Source organism: Sphaerodactylus townsendi, linkage group LG03, assembly GCF_021028975.2.
Source record: "Sphaerodactylus townsendi isolate TG3544 linkage group LG03, MPM_Stown_v2.3, whole genome shotgun sequence".
Classification (NCBI taxonomy): Eukaryota; Metazoa; Chordata; class Lepidosauria; order Squamata; family Sphaerodactylidae; genus Sphaerodactylus; species Sphaerodactylus townsendi.
In genome coordinates this window covers 171962293-171983746 of record NC_059427.1, presented here as the reverse complement: position 1 = coordinate 171983746, position 21454 = coordinate 171962293, and the positions used below count along the sequence as shown (strand labels likewise).

General features: G+C 43.9%; 1 protein-coding gene across 4 annotated transcripts in view; it reads right to left on the bottom strand.

The window, feature by feature from the left end:
• RHOT1 (ras homolog family member T1) overlaps nucleotides 1-21454 on the bottom strand; it is a 79475-nt gene that overhangs the window by 43110 nt on the left and 14911 nt on the right. For all 4 annotated transcript variants that reach the window (XM_048488210.1, XM_048488211.1, XM_048488212.1 and 1 more), the window contains 3 exons: nucleotides 19128-19236; nucleotides 18841-18942; nucleotides 590-688 (listed from right to left, as the gene is read on the bottom strand). In XM_048488210.1, coding sequence (XP_048344167.1) covers nucleotides 590-688; nucleotides 18841-18942; nucleotides 19128-19184 — 258 coding nt within the window. In that variant the 5' untranslated portion in view covers nucleotides 19185-19236. The remainder of the gene's footprint in view (nucleotides 1-589; nucleotides 689-18840; nucleotides 18943-19127; nucleotides 19237-21454) is intronic.

Sequence of the window (21454 nt, the reverse complement as noted above, 5' to 3'; positions counted from 1 at the left end):
AGTTTTTAAACTGAGAAAGTTCTTAAGGGAAAAAAGGGATTTTTTTCTGGACCTCAACAATACTAAAAATGGCCATGTCCTTCTACCGTGTTTCCCCGCAAATAAGACAGGGTCTTATATTAATTTTTTGCTCCAAAAGATGCATTAGGGCTTATTTTCAGGGGATGTCTTATTTTTTCCCCCATGATTTTGCGCCCCTCACGTGACCAGATCAGCTGCGCCGGGGAATCTGTAACTAGGACTTATTTTTGGAGTAGGGCTTATATTTCAAGCATCCTCCAAAAATCCTGAAAAATCACGCTAGGGCCGTGGTGGCGAACCTTTGGCACTCCAGATGTTGTGGACTACAATTCCCATCAGCCCCTGCCAGCATGGCCAATTGGTCATGCTGGCAGGGGCTGATGGGAATTGTAGTCCATAACATCTGGAGTGCCAAAGGTTCGCCACCACTGCGCTAGGGCTTATTTTGGGGATAGGGCTGATTTTTGGGGGAAACAGAGTAAGAGTAGGCAGAGCTAACAAAAGCAGCTGTTTAAGGCAGAATGGTACATTAATCAGACTGGCTGACCAGGAAACAGCAGAAACATACCTGAAAGAAGTTGAGTTCCGCATCGTTAAGGGTGCCATCGTTATCTTGATCCGAAATTCTGAAGATCCGTGTTAAAGCTTTTATACAGGCAGGTTTCATCTGCAGATTGAGAAACAGCAGGAGTCGAGATTATTTTCTTCTGACAACTTAATGGGTTGGATCCCACAGTGTGTTTCTGCTGACAGAAGATCGGTTGTAAAAGTATGACTTTTTCGCCCCCACCCGTCCATTTCAGCCCAAAATGCTGTTCCTGGAGGTTGCCTGTTGCTCCGTAGCAACATTTCAGAGAGCATTCTGGGTGGCAGCAAGCAGAAGTAGGCGAGAAAATGATGCTCCACTGTTGGAAATCCCTCTGGGGAATCCAAGGTGGTATTTTTGCTTTAATAAGGAACCCTAGGTCTCCATCACAAAAAGGAACCAATAGAAATCTAACAAAAACCCTTAGCCATGCCAGTATTGTTCTACAATCTCTTTCAAACACTGCGTAGGACAATGATTATACAACAGCAAAAGGACTCTGTTCTTTGAACATGTAAACATTTGTATTGTCCCTGAAAGAAAATCAGAGCAGGGTAGAGGGCGGTTTTAAGGACAGTAACTTTAGATCAAAGACTGGATAGGCTCCACCCGAGTGCAGAAGGGGAGGATCGGCCTATGAAATCCAATAAACTGAATTGAATTTATGCTACTCCTGGATTTTATTGTCTTTTCCCTGGGTTTCTTTTTCCTACTGTTACTCATCCTGAACCTTGAGGATGGGAAGGCGATGAACAGAAACATGCAACCAAGGCATCGTGGCATCTGCAGGCCATTTGCTGACTCAGCCCAAACTGTGAAAAGTATTGAAGAATGGAAGCACTGATGCAGTATCTCTCTCTGGCTCTGGCCGCTTCCGCACGGCCACTGTAAGGGTTGGGTCGGCGTACATGACGCCGACCCAACTCCTCTGGGACCATTCGCATGAACGGTCCCAGAACCTCCCGGGATGGCGCTGCGCTGCGCCATCGTCAGGTCGACCTACCTGCTCTGCGGCCCTCCAACATGTCGCCGAGGGCAGGGGACATGCCCCCCTACCCTGCGCGACTGCTCTGGAGTCGCAGGGCAGAGGGGGCGTGTCCCCAGGCCTCGGCGACATGCCGGAGGGCCGCAGAGCAGTTGGTGGACCGGACAAGGGGGAGGGAAGGCGCATTGGAGCTGCTGCCGTTCGCACGGCAGCAGCTCCAAGCCGCCATTTTCCATAAACCTCGCTGGGGAAGCGAGGTCGGAAAACGGCAGCTTCGCGCTGCTCGGGTGGCGCGAACGGCTCCCTGGGGACGGCGTTTTTGCCGTCCCCAGGGCGCCGTATATGGCCCGTGCGGAAAGGGCCTCTGTCTGGATCGGAACAGGCTTTGGGAGCAGCGCAAAATCTTCTTTGAAGATGAACGGAAAAACTTTAATTCAAAGAGCTGGACTTAGGTCTTGTGGGGCATCGGTGCACTTGTATACCACTATGGTTTCAATAACAATAATAGGTGAAAGTCGCCATCTATGCTTACTATGTCTATGTTGATTATGTGTGCTGCTATGATTATTGTTGCCTTATAGCTTATGATATTATGATTATTGATGTTCTTGTGGTTTATAACGCTATGTTTATAATATTATGTTTATTGTTGCTATGTTTATTGATGTTTTGTTGCTTGATGCTATGATTACGGATGTTTGCTATTAAGCTGTTGTTATTCACCGCCCTGAGCCCTTTGGGGGAGGGCGGTATACAAATCGAATAATACAATACAATACAACTCTAAATTAATTTCAGGTTAACAAGAATAGCAGCACGGTTCAAGAATTTACTGCCACTAAGAGTTTCTTTTTTTAAAAAAATAATTTTTATTAGGTTTAAAATATATAGAATTATTACACCCATTTAGCATAACTTGTCATTTGGGGACAAAAACACAACAGAAAAAAAGAACAGATAATGGAGAAACATAGAGAGTAGAAAGCAGAAAAAGAAGTAAGGGAGAAAAAGAAAAAAAGAGTAAGAATTTAGAAAAGCAAGAGGGGACTTGTGTTTCCATTAGTTATGGAAGAGGAAAAGATTGGAGATAGGATATGAAAAAGTAGCAAGAAAGGAGGAAAGAGGGTAGCAAAAAAGAAGAGAGATGTCTAGAGATGAAGGATAGGGAGAAAGGGGAAAAAAGGAAAAAGGAGGTGACAGAAGAAGTTATCTAAACATAAAAAATTAACTAGTTAATAACATTTTACTTCCGGTCTTCATAAGAGATGAAGATGAGTTTCCCATCTTCGGAGTTGTTTTAAAAAAATACGACAATTATACGGATTAGATGTTTTAACTCGTGAGGGTAATACATAACATAATATAAGATACTCTATTGTACCTACTCCTTTAGTATGCACTAATTATAAAATTCCAACCGTATAACATAATCCACAATAACAACAAAAAACCTATCACAACTTTTCTTATCTATCTATATATAAAAATTAACAGTGACTTTGTTAGTCATGCCCTAACGCCAAAACGGCTGGACGGATCACCCCCAAATTTTCACATGACGTTCCTCCCTGTTGCGGGCAGGTAATTGGACCTTCAAATCGCCGAAAGCCCATACCTGAGCCAGGTAAAACGTCTTTTTCATGGCGCACCAGGCCATGAAGCTGGCTGTATTTAACTGTCACCTTTAGATCGTTCGTGGCAGCATGCTCCGTGGCCTGAGGGTTTGGTATGCCTCTAGAATGTTCACGCAGATGGCCAGAGATGAGCAGTTAAAACAGTAAATAGGTAATACTGTTAGGTAATACAAGTGAAAGTGAAACACATACACACTTTGCCGTGTGAGACATCAGGTGGGGTTCCCCCCACCACACACAGGTAACTTTCACTCTCTGTGCCTCACCCACTGCTACCACACATACTCTCATACACATCTAGCTCATCCTCACACCTCACTCTGCCCTCCCTCACATCCAACCACCACTTACCCACTTCCTCACCCATATTCGCCACAGCTCTCTTTTACTAAAAGCAAGCTGGAGTTTGCCTTTTTCTTCTAAGAAAATCCACGAGGTGGGGGTGAACCAACACTACTGGCTCCGCTTCTTTTGCACGTGGCCCTTTAAGAACCAAGGAAGCTGGCCTCGATCTGAACGCCTCACCACCCTGCCTCTGCTGCCTGACTGGGATAGCCTGCTTGCCCCAGTTCTGCCTTACCCAAGCCAGGACTGTGCATGTTAACCAGCCTCATGGACAGCGGGATTCGCACTCTGGACAGTCCCGTTGTGGAATGGAAAGGGTTACCTTATGCTAAAAAAAGACACCACCATATAACAATGTGAATTGAAAAGGGAAAAAGGGATTCCATTTGACCACCCCAAAAGGCTATGCTGCGGATCATTGGGCCTGCATGGACATCTGTGTGGGTTACGGACTGTGATGAGAAGGACAACTGCCACAGCAACGCGTGGCCGGGCCCCGCTAGTAGTCTATATATATATATCTTCCAGGTTTTAGCAAACTTTTCTAAGTTGTTTCCCCCCATCCTGGGAAAGCGCGCCCAAAAGGAACTGTGAAAGAGATAAGAGTAGAGATGCCCAGGCACTGACCTTGAGCAGCACCTGGTACAGTATAACATCATACAGAAGACAGCTGAAAGTTAGTTAGAAATGCAATTAACCCATTCCTCCACCCCAGCATACAGAAAGCAGCAATAGCAAAATATCCAGGCCTCCTGAAATTCCGCTCCCTCTAGGGCCCTCCCCCTGGCTTGCTTGGGCAGTTTTGATGAAAAGCTTTAATGAGGCGGAGGGCTTTAACATTCTCGGCAAATATCCACTGATTCTGCCCAGGTAAACAACCTTTCCAAGAGACCAAATACTGCAAGCAGTTCCGATAGATGCGAGAATCAAGAAAATCAGAAAGTTCATAATGTTTAGTTCCATTAATCAGGACCGGAGGAGGAATCTTCTTCTCTGGATACCAGACATCTGGGGAACACGTCTTCTTCAGTAGGCTGCAATGAAACACAGGGTGTATTTCATGCGAAGCATTAGGCAATTCCAGTTCAGCAGTCACTTTGTTTATCACCCTGACAATCTTAAAGGGCCCAATATATTTTGCACTCAGTTTTGAGGGCCGATGTATGTCTCGGAGATTCTTGGTGGAGAGTAGACCATATCTCTCACCACTAGGGGGAAGTCATGCCTGCGCTTATTGGCCTGTCGCTTGTATGAGTCTCTAGCATCCTGAAGCGCTTTCAAGATAGGGGGCCATTGATCAGCAACGGATTGCATCCATTCCTTAACCTCGGGTCCAGGGGTGTCCCCTGACTGAAGCATGGGCAGAGGGGGAGCTGAACAACCATGGACCACTTCCGTGCCGAGTCTTGCCTGTACGCCAGATTGTAAGTTTATTCCACAGAGGGCAACAGGTTGTCGCATCTAGTTATCTTGCTGATAGTTCACATAACATCTCAGGTACTGTTCCAAAGTCTGGTTGGACCTCTCCGACTCCCCATCAGATTGGGGTTGGTAGGCTGAAGACAATCCCTGTTCAATGCCCAACAACTTCATAAAGGCCCTCCAAAAGCGGGAGACAAATTGTGAGCCCCTGTCCATAATTATTTTCTTGGGGGCAGAATGCAACCTGTAAATATGCAGCATAAACAGTTCAGCCAGTTTCTGAGCAGTGGGAATGGAGGCACAAGGGATAAAATGAGCCTGCTTAGAGAACAGATCAACTACAGTCCAGATCACCGTTTTGCCATGACTCAAAGGCAAGTCCGTAATAAAATCCATGGAGATCACCTGCCAGGGCAGCTCAATGTCCTGCAATAATCCTTGGGGCCTGCCCGGAATGGTTTTTGCCATAGCACAGATAGGGCAGCCCTTGATGTAAGCCTCAATGTCCTTACGAATGGTTTTCCACCAAAACTGTCTGGGAAGCAAATGCAAAGTTTTCACGAAGCCAAAGTGGCCGGCCGACTTGGAATCCTGCCCCTGGTGGAGGATTTGAGAACGCAGATGGGGCGGCACATACAACAACGAGCCATGACACCAAACACCGTCACGTAAGATTAAACCATCACCGCCCTCTGCAAGAGGCACCGGGGACTTTCCCACCTCCAAGAAGGTGGAGGTGTCTGGGAGGAGATACCGATGGCAGGGGCTCCACCTTCGCCTGCGACCGGGTAACAGCCAAGCCCAAGTAGGTGGGGGAGAGAATAGTGGGGGAAAGCAAAGGATCCACCTTGCGCTCCTCCCTCTCTGGCAAGCGGGAAAGGGTGTCAGCTAAACGGTTGGTCTTGCCTGGGAAGAAATGAACTGTGAAATGAAAGTGCGTGAAAAAGTCCGCCCAGCGAATCTGTTTGGCGGAAAGCCGGCCCGGGGAGCAGAGAGTGGCTAGGTTTTTATGATCAGTCCGCACCTCGAAGGGGTGCTCCGCTCCCTCTAAGAAATGCCTCCACACAGTGAGAGCAACCTTGATAGCACAGGTTTCCTTATCACCAACAGTCCAATTAAGTTCAGCACCCGAAAACTTGTGGGAGCAGTAGGCGCAGGGGTGAAGACGACCATCTGAACCCCGCTGAACCAAAGCAGCCCCCAAAGCTTTGTCCAAAGCATCAATATGAACAACAAAAGGCAAAGAGGGGTCGGAGTGGGCAAGAACAGGTTCAGAAGTGAAGGCAGCTTTCAGGGAATCAAAAGCAGTCTGGCAAGCGGGGCTCCACACCAAAGGAGCACTGGGGCGAGAAGCCGCAGGACCTTTCTCCTTGGTATGTAAGAGGTCAGTCAAAGGGAGAGCCAATGAGGAAAAGTGAGGAATAAAATCACGGTAGAAATTGGCAAAGCCCAGGAAAGACTGGAGTTGCTTACGAGTCTCGGGGGGGGGGGGGGGTGCCATAACATCAGCCACCTTGGTGGGGTCCATTTCTAAACCAGCGGCAGAAATGCCCAAAAAATCCAGCTGAGGCTTATGAAATTCACATTTAGAAAGTTTCACAAACAGGGAATTCACCAATAAACGGGACAACACTTCGTGAACAAACGCAATATGAGATTTCTCATCCTTGGAGTAAATCAAAACATCATCCAAATAAATGACCACTCCTTTGAACAACAAGTCATCTAAAATCCCGTTGATCAGACTCTGAAACACGGCGGGAGCTCTGGAGAGCCCAAAAGGCATAATTAAATACTCATACCTCATACTGTCCGTATCGAGTATTAAAAGCAGTCAAATGTTCATGGCCCTCGACCATTGGCACCCAGTAATAAGCTTCACGTAAATCCAACTTGGTGAAAATGCGTCCTGAGCAGAGATTCGAAGTAAGTCCTTAATCAGGGGTAGCGGGTATTTATTAGAGGCAGATACAGCGTTCAAACCCCTGTAGTCAGTATAAAGCCGCAGGGAACCGTCTTTTTTCTTTACAAACAAAACCAGGGCTGCAAAACTGCTGCACGCCCTCTGAATGAACCCACGTGTCAAATTAATCTTATCCAGGAACGCCCGCAACTCAGCATCTTCAGCAGGACTCATGGGAGTCATGGGAGTCATGGGACTCATGGGCAGCTTAGCTCCAGGGACCAGTTCTATTTTATAGTCAGTATCATGATGGAGTGGCAAGGGATCACACTCAAAGTCTCTTCAAACACTTGCCATAAGTCCCGGTACGGAGAGGGAATTTCAGGGTAAACAGAAGGTTGTGACAGAGCGCAAGCAAGTATTCGGGGGGGATCAGGGCTCATGTGGTCTCCACAAGGCGGATCAGTAAAAGTCAAAACACGTTGAGACCATTTCACAGGCAGGTCATGATCCACAAGCCAAGACAGTCCTAGTATCACAGGGTATTGAGAGATGGGAGCAATAATGAAGCTACAGCGTTCCCAATGTTCCTCACAATTGGCCAGAATCTTTGGGGTGCGAGAGGTAATGGGACCTCCACCCATCAGACTGCCATCCATTTGGTCAAACCGGATAGTCTCTTTCAACAGAACAGGCTGCAGCCCAAGCACTTCCACCAAACGGGGATTATCAAACAGTAAAAGAAGCCGGTATTGGGCAGCTGGGCCCAATACCGGCTTCATTAGTAAGAACAAGGGGCAGAATTATGGCTTCACTCACCCGCTCTGGCTTGGGAGGTTCCCAAGGAATTGGCCTGCTGCACGGGCGCCTCCTTTCGACGGCGGTTTGGACGTCTTGGCCGGCTAGGCGATCGGAGTAGCAGTGGCTGGAGTGGGGTGCGCTTTATGGGACAAATCGCAGCAATATGGCCCTCCCCACCGCAATACAGGCCAAGATTCAGGCGGCGGCGAGCATTTTCTTGCGCTGAGATCTGGCGCTTCGGAGGAACAGGGCGTGTAGGTTTAAGACTTGGTGCACCCCCTTGGCGTGGCTGGGCAAGTGGGGACCGCCCGACTTGAACTCCCAACATGGCTGCTTCACGCATCCAGGCGTCTGCAGTACCCACGAGTACAATCCACTCCATCAGGGTCTGAGGGCTGTCCCGAACAAGAGCCCAGTTTAACAAGTTCGGGTGTAAGGCTTTCTTGAAAGCGAAAACTTTCACGGGGTTATCCCAATCTGGAATCTTACTGGCCACAGTGCGGAAATTTTCCACAAACTCTGCAAAGGGTGTCTTGCCTTGCCGCATTTCCATGAGCTCCTGTTTCGCTTGTTCCCCCACAAACGGGCTCTCGAAGCAGCGTCGTAGGGCCATCATGAAATCCTGGAAGTTGCGCAGCTCTGCAGCTTGACGTTGAAACAGTTTCACGTACCAATTGGCTGCAGGGCCATCTTCACCCCCGGCCTCACAGACACGCTCAAAATCGCTCAGGCATCGTCAGCCCATACTGCAACATGTGGGTACGACCTTCGAACCAGGGTGCCAGGAGCAAGTCCTGAGTCCCATAAAAACGAGTAGTCAACCGGATCCTAGGCATGAACGGAGGGGGAGCTACCCCATATGGGGCAAAGTTTGGCAACCCACCACCCATCCTGGTGGCACGAATGGCGGCATCAGAGGCTGGACCAGTAACGGAGCAGGTGCAGCTGGCAGCAGGGGAACCCCTCCTGGGGTCGGCTGAAGAGGTGGCTGGCCTGGCACTGGAACTGGGGCTGGAATGGGTCCGGGTTGGACAGGCTGGGCTGGCACCGGGGCTGGAGCAGGAACTGGAGCTGGGATCGGAACCGGAGCCGGTTGAGCAGGCTGAGCTGGTGCTGGCACTGGGGCAGCGGGTCCCAGGGCAGGCACCGGGACTGGTGCAGGCTGAACTGGTGCCGGGGTAGCTGGCGCTATGGCTGCTCCAGCTCCGGGAGAAGGGGCTACTTGGCGTGCCTGGGCAAGGGCCGCTCGTAGGTGTTCCATATCTCGTTCCATATGGCGCAGAGCCCAATGGTACTCCTCACGCTCTGAATGCCAGGCCTCCTCTGACGCCTGGAGCATCCGCCAAGCTTCAGCTTCTGATGAATCAGCCGCTTCCGACGGATGGCCAGGCAACAACACATTTCCAGCCAAAGGTGCAGTTGCCCATGTTGCACTGCCAAAACCTGAAGGCTGTGATTCTCGATAATCGAAACCCCGGCGACGGCGCACGGTGACCCCCTGTGAGCTGTCTAACGGGGCAGTCATGAACAGGTTGATGGAGTCCAAAAATCCACCTGAGGTAAGGGCTTCTCTGCCTGTTGCACCTCCAAGCGTTATCCGGGGCCCCCTCTGCTGGTTCAGAGGCTGAATCCGAGGTTCCTGTTAAGTCCTCAGGAATAGGGTGCCCATTGTCTGCAGCCTGGCTGGGTCTCTGAAGAGATCATACTGGTAGTTAAAGTTCTTAAGAAAAGTTGCAAAAGTAGAAGCCGTAATTCCAGCAATGCACGGCAGCATGGAATTCAACCTAAGAGGAGTTCTGGCATAATGTCAGAATCCCAAAAGCTGAAACAAACTCATCTGTAAGAACAGTAGTTTATTGAGTATTGAGGATCTTCTCTGGTCATGCCAGAACTGAGGTTTGCCCACGCAAAACCCAGTAGTTAAAGCAGCCTGCATCCCCCATCCTGGGAAAGCGCACCCAAAAGGAACTGTGAAAGAGATAAGAGTAGAGATGCCCAGGCACTGACCTTGAGCAGCACCTGGTACAGTATAACATCATACAGAAGACAGTTGAAAGTCAGTTAGAAATGCAATTAACCCATTCCTCCACCCCAGCATACAGAAAGCAGCAATAGAAAAATCCCCATAATAACAGGCCTCCTGACACCAGGTTAGTCTGTCCATTTCCATTATTTGTTGAATCCTTTCTTTCCAGTCTTCGACCTTTGGAGTGGTGCTTGTCTTCCATAGCTTGGCAATTTCTATTCATGCCACCGATATCATATAAAGGAAAAGGTTTTCATTTTTGGAAATAAAATCGTTGTTAATTTTACCCAAAAGGAAACATTCTGGTTTTAATTCTGTGTTAATTTGAAATATTTGACCAATCCTATCTGTTATATTTCTCCAATAATTCTTAATTTTTTTACAGCCCCACCACATATGAATTAGTGATCCTGCTTTTCTTTTACATTTCCAGCATTTAACTTCTTTTTTTGTTATCTTAGCTATTTTCTCTGGAGTATAGTACCACCTATAGAAAATTTTCCAGAAGTTTTCCTTTAGGTTTAATGCTAATGTAAATTTTGTATGTTTTTTTCCATGTCCTTTCCCATTCTTCCAAACTGATCTCCTTTTCTATATCTTGTGCCCATTTTATCATTACGAGTTTAACCACCTCTTCTTCTATTTTGTAGGCTAATAATACCTTATAGATCTTACCTACTAATTTTTTATCGTCTGCGCACAGTTTTTCTTCACATTGAGGTGCTTTCCGTTGGAAATTCCAATTTTTGAGATCTTTTTCGAAAGTACTTTTTAATTGAAGGTAACTGAACCAATGACATAGTTCATCTCCATTTTTTATTTCCTCTCTATCCTTAATAGTTAGCTTACCATTAATATTCTGTAGTATATCCTTATATCTAGGCCAGTTCCATTTGTCACTAAATTCTACAATTTGCAATGTCTTTGCTCTTGATATCCAACCTGGAGTACTCTGGTAAAAACATTTTTTATATTTATTCCATACTTTTATCAGGGCCTTTCTTAACAAATGATCTTGGAATTTTTTATATTTCTTTTTTGGGGCTATGGGCCATAGGTGGTCATGCCAAGCCACTAATCAAATCATGACCCTCTAAGTAAAGGCTTTTTAAAAAATCTCTTAGCATAATCCACTCTTTTATCCATACTAATACATTAGCCTCATAGCATAATTGCAGGTCTGGCACATCCAGCCCACCTCTTTCCTTTGTGTCTATCATGTTGACATATTTGATTCTAGGCCTTTTCCCTGACCAAATGAACTGCATTATATTTTTCTTCCAGTTGTTAAAGGTGTTTACTGATAGTGTGATAGGGAGATTTTGGAATAGAAACATCATCTTTGGTAACACATAGGTTTTGATCACGTTTATCCTACCTGTAAATGACAGTTGTAAGCATCTCCAATGTTCTAATTCCTTCCTTATCTCCTTCCATATTTTATTATAGTTATTTTCAAATAGGTTATTATTATTTCTTTCCAAAATTATGCCTAAATATTTAATTTTATTCGCTACTTCGTATCCTGTAATTTCCTGAAGTTTATTAATTTCTTTTTTATCTACGTTTTTAGTTAATATTTTAGTTTTCTTTTTGTTTATTTTTAATCCAGCTACTTCCCCAAAATTTTCCAATTGCTTTCCTATTGTCTTAAAGTTTTCTATCGGGTCATCAACAAATAGCACCAGATCATCGGCATATGCCTTACATTTAATTTGCTGGTCCTTTATTTTAATTCCTTTCCAATCATTGTTATTTAAAAAACTTTTAAATAAAATTTCTAGTTGCAGTATGAACAGGAGTGGGGAAAGAGGACATTCTTGTTTAGTACCTTTCTCTATCTTAAATGACTGTTTGATAATTGTTGATCAATAGTGAGGCTCTCTGTTCTGAATATATTGTTTTAATGGCATTACTAAAATTTTCCTTTATCCCAACTGATTCTATGGCTTGTGTAAGGAATTCCCAGCTGACATTATCAAACGCCTTCTCGGCGTCCAAGAAGATCATTGCCAATTTTTCCCCACTCTTTTTTCTGACCATTCTATGGCATTTATCACAGTTCTCATATTATCTTTGATATTCCTACCTGGGAGAAAGCCAGCCTGATCTTCATTTACAAATTGTATCAGATGTTTCCTAATTCTTTCTGCTAAAATATTAGCAAAGATCTTATAATCGACGTTAAGTAACGAGATTGGTCTATAATCCCTCACCTCTAATTCTTCCTGATTTTCTTTTGCAATTAAGACAATATGGGCTTCTTGCCAAGATTTTGGTGTTTGATGTCCCTCCATTATATTATTGAATATTTTGTATAGTCTCGGTTTTATTATTTCTTTAAATTTTTTACAATATATGTCCGATAAGCCATCTGGACCTGGAGCTTTGTTTCCTTTCAATTTCTGAATAGAAGTTTCAATTTCCTCTATCGTGATTGGATTATTCATTTCAGCCAACTGCTCTTCTTTAATCTAATTGTTGTTTCTTCAGGAAAATTTTAATTTAAGCCATCTGATTGATCTTATTGTTTTTATATAGTGTGGAGAAAAATTGTACCTTTTTTCTCTATTTTTACCTTTTCTCTTATGATTTCTTATTTTCCTTAATTTTTGTAATTATTTTGAGCTTTTTTCTTTTCTTAATCTTGCTGTCATCCGCCTCCCTGGCTTATTAGCCCATTCAAAATGTTTCTGTTTTAAGTATTTTAAGCTATGTTCTAAGTTTTGAGTCATGTCTTTGTCTAATTGTGCCTTAACTGTCCTTATCTTTTTTAGTATCTGTTTCTTACCTGGTTTTTTCTTTAGTTCTCCTTCTAATTCTTCTAGTTCCATTGTCAACTTAGTATTTTCTTCCTTTCTTTTCCTTTTCTCCACAACATCTTGTTCTATTAACAGTCCTCTGACAAAGGCTTTACTAGTATCCCAAATTATATTTATATCTTCAATTGATTCATCAACAATCTCAAAAAATTCTTTTAGTTGTGTTTCACATTTTATTTTGATCTTCTCTTTTTGAAATAACCAATCTTTTACTTTTCTATTTCCAGGTTTCCCTTTTTGATGCATTTCTAACAGAATTGGGTTATGGTCAGATATTACTCTTGGCAAAAAAATTAATTTTTTTTGTCAGTGAAATCATTAGTTTTGAAGCCCACACCATGTCAATTCTTGTTAGGGTCTTGTGCCTGTTAGAATAGAAAGTATATTCCCTCATGTCTCCTTTTTTCCTCCAGACATCAGTTAAGCAAAGATTCTTCATCATATGGTTAAAAGTTTTTGGTAATGGATTTGATTTAGACCTTATTTGTCCTTTCCCTTTACTGTCTAGGCATGTATCTACTATTCTGTTGAAGTCCGCATCATTATTATATGATCATTTAAGTACTTAGATGTTTCCTTTAGTAACTGATCAAAGAAAGAGGATTTTCTAACATAAGGAGCGTAAACACCTATAATCAATATTTTGGTATTTTCCATGAATATCTCCACCCCTACAAATCTTCCCCCATCGTCAGAGAAGAGGCTCTGGGGTCTTAACTGTTCTTTTATATATAAAGCAACTCCTCATTTCTTTTTAGTTGAAGATGCATGGAATAAAATTCTGAGTTTTTTATTCTCTAGACATTTAATGTATTTTCCCTTTATATGTGTTTTTTAAAGACATAACACTTCTGAGTTCAGATTTTTTTAAATAGTTAAACACCTTCCTTCTCTTAATTCGCCCATTCACATTAAGTGATATCATTTTAAGCATCATCTTCAGTAAAGTATAGCACTTTCATAATTGGAGCATTTGAGAGTTTAACTAACCGTATGTATACTTATACAGAGAGATATGAAACATTCTAAAATATATAACAAAAATTATAACAACACTTTTTGGGGAAAAACAGATTTTAAAAAATGCATAATCTTAGTATTTTACAGTTCTATTATCTTCTCTTAAAGACCGAGTGTAGTAACTTACCTCAATTGAAATTTGGAATTTTATCTTGTTTGATGTCACTCATAAACTCATGGACTTTTTGGACTGAATCAATATTAATCCACTTGGAGCTTGGATTTGGTTGGAAGCTTAATCCTTCTAATTGTCCCCATCGAAAATTTATTTTATTTTCATTTAACCAAGATACCAATGGGTTATAATCTTTTCTTTTTCTTAAAATATGTAGGGGAACTTCCTTCATCACCGAAATAATTTTTTCCTCTGATTTTCAGTTTATCCCTTGAGTGTTTCATTAGTATTTCGTCTCTGAGTATCTTTCTTGCAAATGTAATCATTATATCACGTGAAAGGTTCTTATTTATTTATTTATTTATTTCATTTTTAAACCGCCCTCCCCCAAAGGGCTCAGGGCGGTGTACATCAACATCATATAACACAAATATAAAACAATCTATAACAATTTTAAATTAATAAAATTTGAACAATTTAAAATTTGCAGATGGCGACTTATCCCAACCCCATTCCCGCCCACGGGAGACCAAGATGGTACGGGGTCATATGGTCATCCCGGCTGGCCAAAAGCCTGGCGGAACAGGTCCGTTTTACAGGCCCTGCGGAAACTCTGAAGGTCCCGCAGGGCCCTGGTCTCCTTAGGGAGCCTGTTCCACCAGGTAGGGGCCAGGGCAGTAAAAGCCCTGGCCCTTGTTGAGGCCAGCCGGATCTTTTTTGGGCCAGGGATTTCCAGCAACCACTCTCCTCGGTAGAGATGAGGGCCCTAGTAGGGCAGTAAGGGGAGATGCCATCCCTCAGATATGTAGGCCCAATGCCGCTAATGGCCTTAAAGGTCAAGACCAGCACTTTGAAGATGGCCCGGAACTCGGCGTGGGCAGCCAGTGTAGATGGTATAGGACCGGGGTAATCCGGTCCCAACTAGCTGTTCCTGTAAGTAGTCTGGCTGCCGCATGTTGAACGAGTTTCAATTACCGGATCACCGACAAAGGCAGGCCAGCATAGAGCGCGTTACAATAATCCAGCCTAGAGGTGACCGTTGCATGGATCACTGTGGCCAGGTCAGAACAGGACAGATACGGGGCTAATTGTCTCGCCTGTCGCAGATGGTAAAAAGCGATTCGGGCAGTTTGAGTGACCTGGCCCTCCATTGATAATGTCGGGTCCAAAGTCACGCCCTTCGTGAATCTGGTGTTCACTCTGTATACTCTGTCTATTTCCAAATCCATCTGTCTTTCATCCATCTGTAGAAATTCCGATAATGCTGAACCAAGTAATATTCTTAAGTCCTCTCTGCTTTCTTCTGGACACCCTCTCAACCTTAGCATATTTTCCTTCGCTTTTAATTCAATCAAGGCCATCTGGTCTGCAATAATATCAGTCTGTTTTTTAAGTATTTCCATTTTACTATCAAATATTGTTTTGTTGTCTTTCATTTTCCTCATTTCATCCTGCATCCCCTCCATTGTTGTTTCTAATTTTTTCAGCTGAGTTAGATCATTTTTCATTTTTGAAATATCATTTTCAATCTTGCTAAACCTTATATCCAATTTATCAAAACGTTCCTTTGCTTGTTCTTGTGCTTTGAGTGACACATTTAATATTTGTTCCAGTTTTGCATCTGTCTTATCTTTTTTAGCCTCCACTCCATTCTTTTCGGGAGTTTTTGTGTCAATTTGATTTTTTTCTAGTTTTTCCATTTTGTTTTTATTGGTATTTCTTGTTGATATCTATAACGTAAGGCACTATATAGGAAGGATCCCCGGTAGTTGTTTTAAGGAACCCTTCCTATTACTTAAGTTGTTTTTCTCTTCGCTGCCACCAATATAAATTAAAGCCCACAAAAACTGATTTTAAACGGTCACCACCCTGACTGGGGTACACAGACACACAGACAAAAATAATACTAACTGGAACGGATTGTCTTGAACAAAAACTTAAAACGTTTATTGCTGGCTTTAACAGAGGCTTCTCAGGTAAATTGGAGAGGAAATAAGCGTATTGGTTTCAGAGAAAGTTTGCTTTAGCTTAACGGTTACAGAGAAAGATTGTTTCTTAAAGCTTAACGGTTGCAGGCACTTCACTTAAGTTACTAAAATGTATGAACACTCGCAGGTGTCGCTTAAGGTTTTGTTTCAGAAAAAGATGTTTCAACAAAGATGTTACTTTGGAGGTTTCACACTCCCTCTTAAAAAATAAAGTTTTCAGTCCGCTGTTCCTCACCACAAAATAAAACACCCAGTCTACGCCCAGTGGGATTCAGGCATAACAGCCTCCCTCTCCCACACTCCCAAAATCTGGCTTCTCTGCCACAGGAACTGGGCCTCCCAAGACTGGTGTTCGCTGTATTGGAGGACAGACCTACAGACTTTTAGAGGTTTCCCTCACAAACAAAACAAAACACCTGAGGGCGGACACTCTCCTCCAAATCTCAGGGTTTTAGCTGGCTTAATAGCTTCCTCAGCTATTACTCCACAACAGCCATGAGAGATCTGGCGGATTCTCCTCACGCTGCTACAAAAAGCACCCGAGGGCACAAAAGCTCACACAGAGCCAAAAAGTCAGAAGACTCAAAAGCAAGAACCAAAGATTCAAGAACTAAGAACCCTTCAGCACTCTCGCTGACAGTATTTATAGTATCTGCCTATTTTTTCTCTGGCCAATCAGGGCTGGCCAGGGCTTAACTCTTTCAGGGGCGGCTCCACCCTGTAACCTGAATGCAGGATAAATGCATTCGTCACAATATCTTTCAGAAAATATAGCACAAATAAGCCTTAATATTCTTTGTAGATTCAGACTTACTTGTAATCTAAATAGTCACCTGGGAGGGGGGGAATTAACTCTCTTCTTCAACTCTCTGCACTACGTTAGGAGGTCTTCACACACATTCTACTTGCCTCTGGTGATATACACCGGAAATATCTCTGAAGCCGTCTCTAGTTCCCTTCCTCGAGCAGCTCTATGGTTTCTTTTCCTTTCTCTTTATCTTTTTACCGCGTGCGTTGCATCGGACCCCCCAATGTGGCCACTTGCACTCCCTCCGCCTTTTTCTCCACGCTCAGTCGCATCTTAATTTTTTTTTCCTCCGGGCGCAGTCGTGTCTTATTCTTTTAATAGCTTTAAGTTCTTTCAGATTGATATTTAACTTTCGCTCTTAAATTACTCTTTCTTAGAACTTCTCAACGAGTAGTCCTACCTTCTCCACCTCTATTTCATGGTATCTGGGTTTTCTCTGCTTCTCTGCTGCTGTACTGGATCTTAGCTTTCCTCATCCCTCTCATAACGGCGACTGGTGTGGAGCTTCTTCTCCTTGAACCAGCCGGCCCTCGGCACAGACCTCTGGGCAGGGAGGACTCTCTAACATGCCCCAGAAGTTGGCACCAATCTCCCCTTAGCTTACAGGGGAGTTAGGAAATTTATCCTAAGGTGTCAGAGGCTGTTAGCCTCTTTAGAAGAGAGGTATGGGACCGCTTCTCAGCGAGAGGCATCCAGCTTCTCCGAAGCCTTACCCAGAAGCCAGAATTTCTTATAATTAATCAAAGCCAGAATTATGGACATATTCTAACATTTCTAAGATAGGCAAACTGGCACCCTGGGCAAAACCTGAGTTTGATGCCCCTCCATGAGCGGAGCAGCCTGGCCGCAGCGCTCACCCTTCCCAGACGGCCCCAGCAGCCCAAGTTCACCGGAGACAAAGCTCCCCGTCCTCCTGCTCTGCCTCTGGTGGCTTGTGGGCCACCGTACAGAGTGGGCAGGGCTTAGCCAGAGTGGGCAGGACTTAGAAATCAGCCCCCCCCCCCCCGTGAATAGAAATTTCTGTGCCTTGGGCAACTGCCCACTTTGCCCAATGGACGGTATGTCACTGCCCCACATCACCAGCTCCCTCATCTTTCTCCTCTTCCAGGATACCTGGCTCCCACCCCTTCTGCCTCTCCTCCCCGTCCGACACCCTCTCCCTCCTTCTCCTCTTCCCAGATACCTATACTGCCATTCAACAGTTAACAGCACAGTTGCAGCTGCCAGCAGCTGTGACCCTTCCATGGGGAGCAGCCAATGCTTGCTCTTCCTCAAGCAGCTGTAGATGGTACAGTGACTGTAATTATTCAGCAGGGGGAGAAAAGGGCGATCGTACAAGATAGTGAGTAACCATCACATTTCGCTGTTCTGTCTGTGTTGGGTTTTTATCCATTTTGTTTAAGCCCCACCCCCAAGCCATGTGTGTGGATTGGACTGTGCCATCCAAACAATGTACAATTTGGACTGGAAGTGAGTCGTGAGTGGTGACTGGCTGGAAGTGAGCCACTGCCACCACAGCTAGCCTTTTCTATAATAGGATACCACCACCCCATCGAGCCACTTGTACTGAGATAACTGGATCCAGTAGAAAATCCTTCCTTAGTTGAAAAGATGACAATCAGTTTCCTTCCCTGGCTGAAGTATGAGCAAAGAAATAGTAGTTAAGATCTGACTGCAAAGGTTTCCCAAGAAAACATTATCCTGCCTCTCTACAACATATTCATCTCTTAAACCACCGACACTGATCATGGCTATGTCTAATGCCTTAGAGGAAGGAAGCTAGTCTTGCATATTTATCAGTGTTAGAGCTCAGAAATACTGTCTACACACAATGTCTTCCAAACAGAGAACTGACTGGGATAATATATGAACTACCTCTGGAGAGTTGTGTGTGTGTGTGTGTGTGTGTGTGTGTGTGTGTGTGTGTGTGTGTGTGTGTGTGTGTGTGTGTGTGTGTGTGTGTGTGTGTGTGTGTGTGTGTGTTAAAGAAACTGAGGCATTTCTCTCATAAGGGTTATTAGTGAGTTGCATTCTAGATGAATACAATTCTTCAAACAGTGGTTTACTGCCAAATATTGACGTTGCTGAAGACAAAGCAAAGTTTAGGCTATGAATCCCAGAATTATTCTACATTTGGAGGAAAACAGTGGTTCATTTGTGTTCCTAGAGTGCTGGAAAGCTGCTCATCCCTAATGCAAACTCTGTTAAGCAACTCTATCCCATCTTGCTCCCAAATCTTCTGTTTTTAGCTGCTACTGAGTCAAGTTCACAGGCTTACACTCAATAAGTTTCCCAGTTTTTTGTGGTAAAATTAGGTGCCTCGGCTTATATTCAGGTTGGCTTATACTTGAGTATATACAGTACCTCTTTTTCTTCTGGACAATACAGGGGCCCTGTAGGATGCAGAACAGCTTTCTGTGCATAATAGAAGAGCTCAGAAATATTCTTCAAATTCTTGGCTGAGCACTGGGGGAAGAAAAAAGTGAGCAGTTTTAAAAGCTGGCAATATAAATGTAATTAAAAAATGACACATTTAGATTTAATTAAAACACCTCCGGCTTAAACCAGCTCCAGTTATCGACATTACAAATACCTTAATAGGGTAATCGTGAAATCAGTATGAAAATCCAAGGGGGAAAAACATGTACTACCTCTACACAAGTTTCTATCTCAGTGTATTGGTTCATGATGGGAAGGATGGTTTCCATACTGCTGTATTCCACCAGATCGGATTTATTCCCAACCAGTATAAGAGGCAGTCTGAAAATAAATTGACAAAAGTTTCCACAGTGAAAGGCATAAATCTAGCTGCCATTTATTGATATTTCACAGTACTAGCCAGCTTGGCCACCAGTCAGAGGAGAAGCTAGGGAAAATGTAGCCCGGTGCAAAATCTGAGTTTTGCTGCCCCCTCCCCCATGTTCGTTTGTGTTTTTTAGTGTTTTTTCAGTTTTCGGCCTGCAGGGGGTGCAGTTTTTAGACTAGCTGCATCAAAATTTCAGGGTATCTTTAGGAGACTATCCTGATGATACCAGCCAGGTGTGGTGAATTTTGGTTCAGGGGGTCCAACGTTATGGACTCTCAAAGGTGTAGTGCCCATCTCCTATTAGCTCCCATTGGAAACAATGGGGGCACCCGCTTTGGGAGACCATAACTTTGGACTCCCTGAACCAATCTTCACCACACTTGGGTGGTATCATCAGGAGAGTCCCCCAAAAACTCCCTGAAATTTTGGTGCTGTTAGCCTAAAAACTGCGCCCCTGCAGGCCAAAAACAAAAAACCTAAAGAAACACAAGAACAAACCTGAAATTTTTGCTGGGCCCCCCCAAGGCGCGCACCCGGTGCAACGCGCACCCCGGCCCCCTTGTAGCTACGCCTCTGGCTTCAGTTCTACAGAAAGATGTGAATGCCTGAAACCAACCGACTTCCTCAATACAACAGTGTGTACAATTAAGGATTTAGACTTTCCTTAGCTTTCCAACAAAATATTTACAACAAGCAAACTATTTACCCATTTAAAATTACAACTGTTGCAAAGGGTCACTAATTCTGGAACATTTCATAATGTTATCAAGCTATCCTGTCTAGCCTGAAAATCATGAGCTCCGACTGGTATTCTGAAATATTAGTTAACTTTGAACCCTAGAACAATACAGCTTGGAATCTTCCATTTATGCTTTTCTCAGATGCATAAATTTACTGAAAAGCATCCAACATGACAAGGCAAATTGGAACGGATTGCAAATAACCCATGTCATGGAAGATGCTATCGCTACAGTAAAGGGAAGTCACACATGACTGTGAAAAGCATCTTTGCCTTTTGATCTCCTGGAGGGAGGACAGGAAACTATGCAGAGGTGCTAGGATGAAACTTCAAAGGCCTAAGTTACCTCATGGCCTGAACAGAGTTTTCCTGAGAAGGGGAAAACAAAGGTTTTAGAATTCCATCTTGAGACGTGGTCAGGGAAGCATCTCTGGGCCATGGGTTCCCGGAATGGGGACAAAGAACCAACAGTAATGTAACCAGTTGAGCAATCTCTCACTGCATTTATGTTTTATTTCTTTGTTTTGAACTTTTACAATAAATCCTTGAACAATCAGCTGGTCTGGAGTTTAATAGGAGGGAAAAGAACCCGAGATTGAGGTGAGATAAGAGTGGCTCTCCCAAGCTTAATCTCAGCCTCAGTCGTCATAACCCACAACTCGCATGAAAAAAATGTCAACTTCAGTACCTCTTGACAACACAAAAGGGAAAGACAAGAGAACAAAGACGTCCAACTTAAGCCAAGGTGATATCCAACTTAACTCAAGCAGAGGATGAGTTTGTCATCAGTCTATCTTGGAAACTCAACTGTAACTTCAGTACATACTCACCCACAAAAATCCCACTCTTAGGGCCTAAATAATTTGGAAGCAGCAATATGACCACAAAATATTCATCAGCTAAGGTAACATCTGCCAGAAAATTACCAGCCATCAGAGCATAAAGAAGAAGAGTTTGGATTTATACTCCCCCCCTCTCACCTGTAGGAGACTCAAAGAGGCTTACAATCTCCTTTCCCTTCCTCCCCCCACAACAAACACCATGTGAGGTGGGTGAGGCTGAGAGAGCTCCAAAGAACTGTGACTAGCCCAAGGTCACCCAGCTGGTGTGTGTTGGGAGTGCACAAGCTAATCTAGTTCCCCAGATAAGCCTCCACAGCTCAAGTGGCTGAGCGGGGAATCAAATCCGGTTCTCCAGATTAGAATGCACCTGCTCTTAACCACTATGCCACTGCTGCTCTGCAGTGCATAAAGTTTCACACAGATCAATAATTGCAGCACTAATAAAAGACAATTTATGCACACATTCCACCTGAGGCAAGTAAATAATCTTTCATGAACTGAGACATTTCTATATGCATCTAAGCAGCAATATGCACCTGAGCCTTGCAGGTAAAGGGCGGGATATACATTGAATAAATAATAAATAATAAT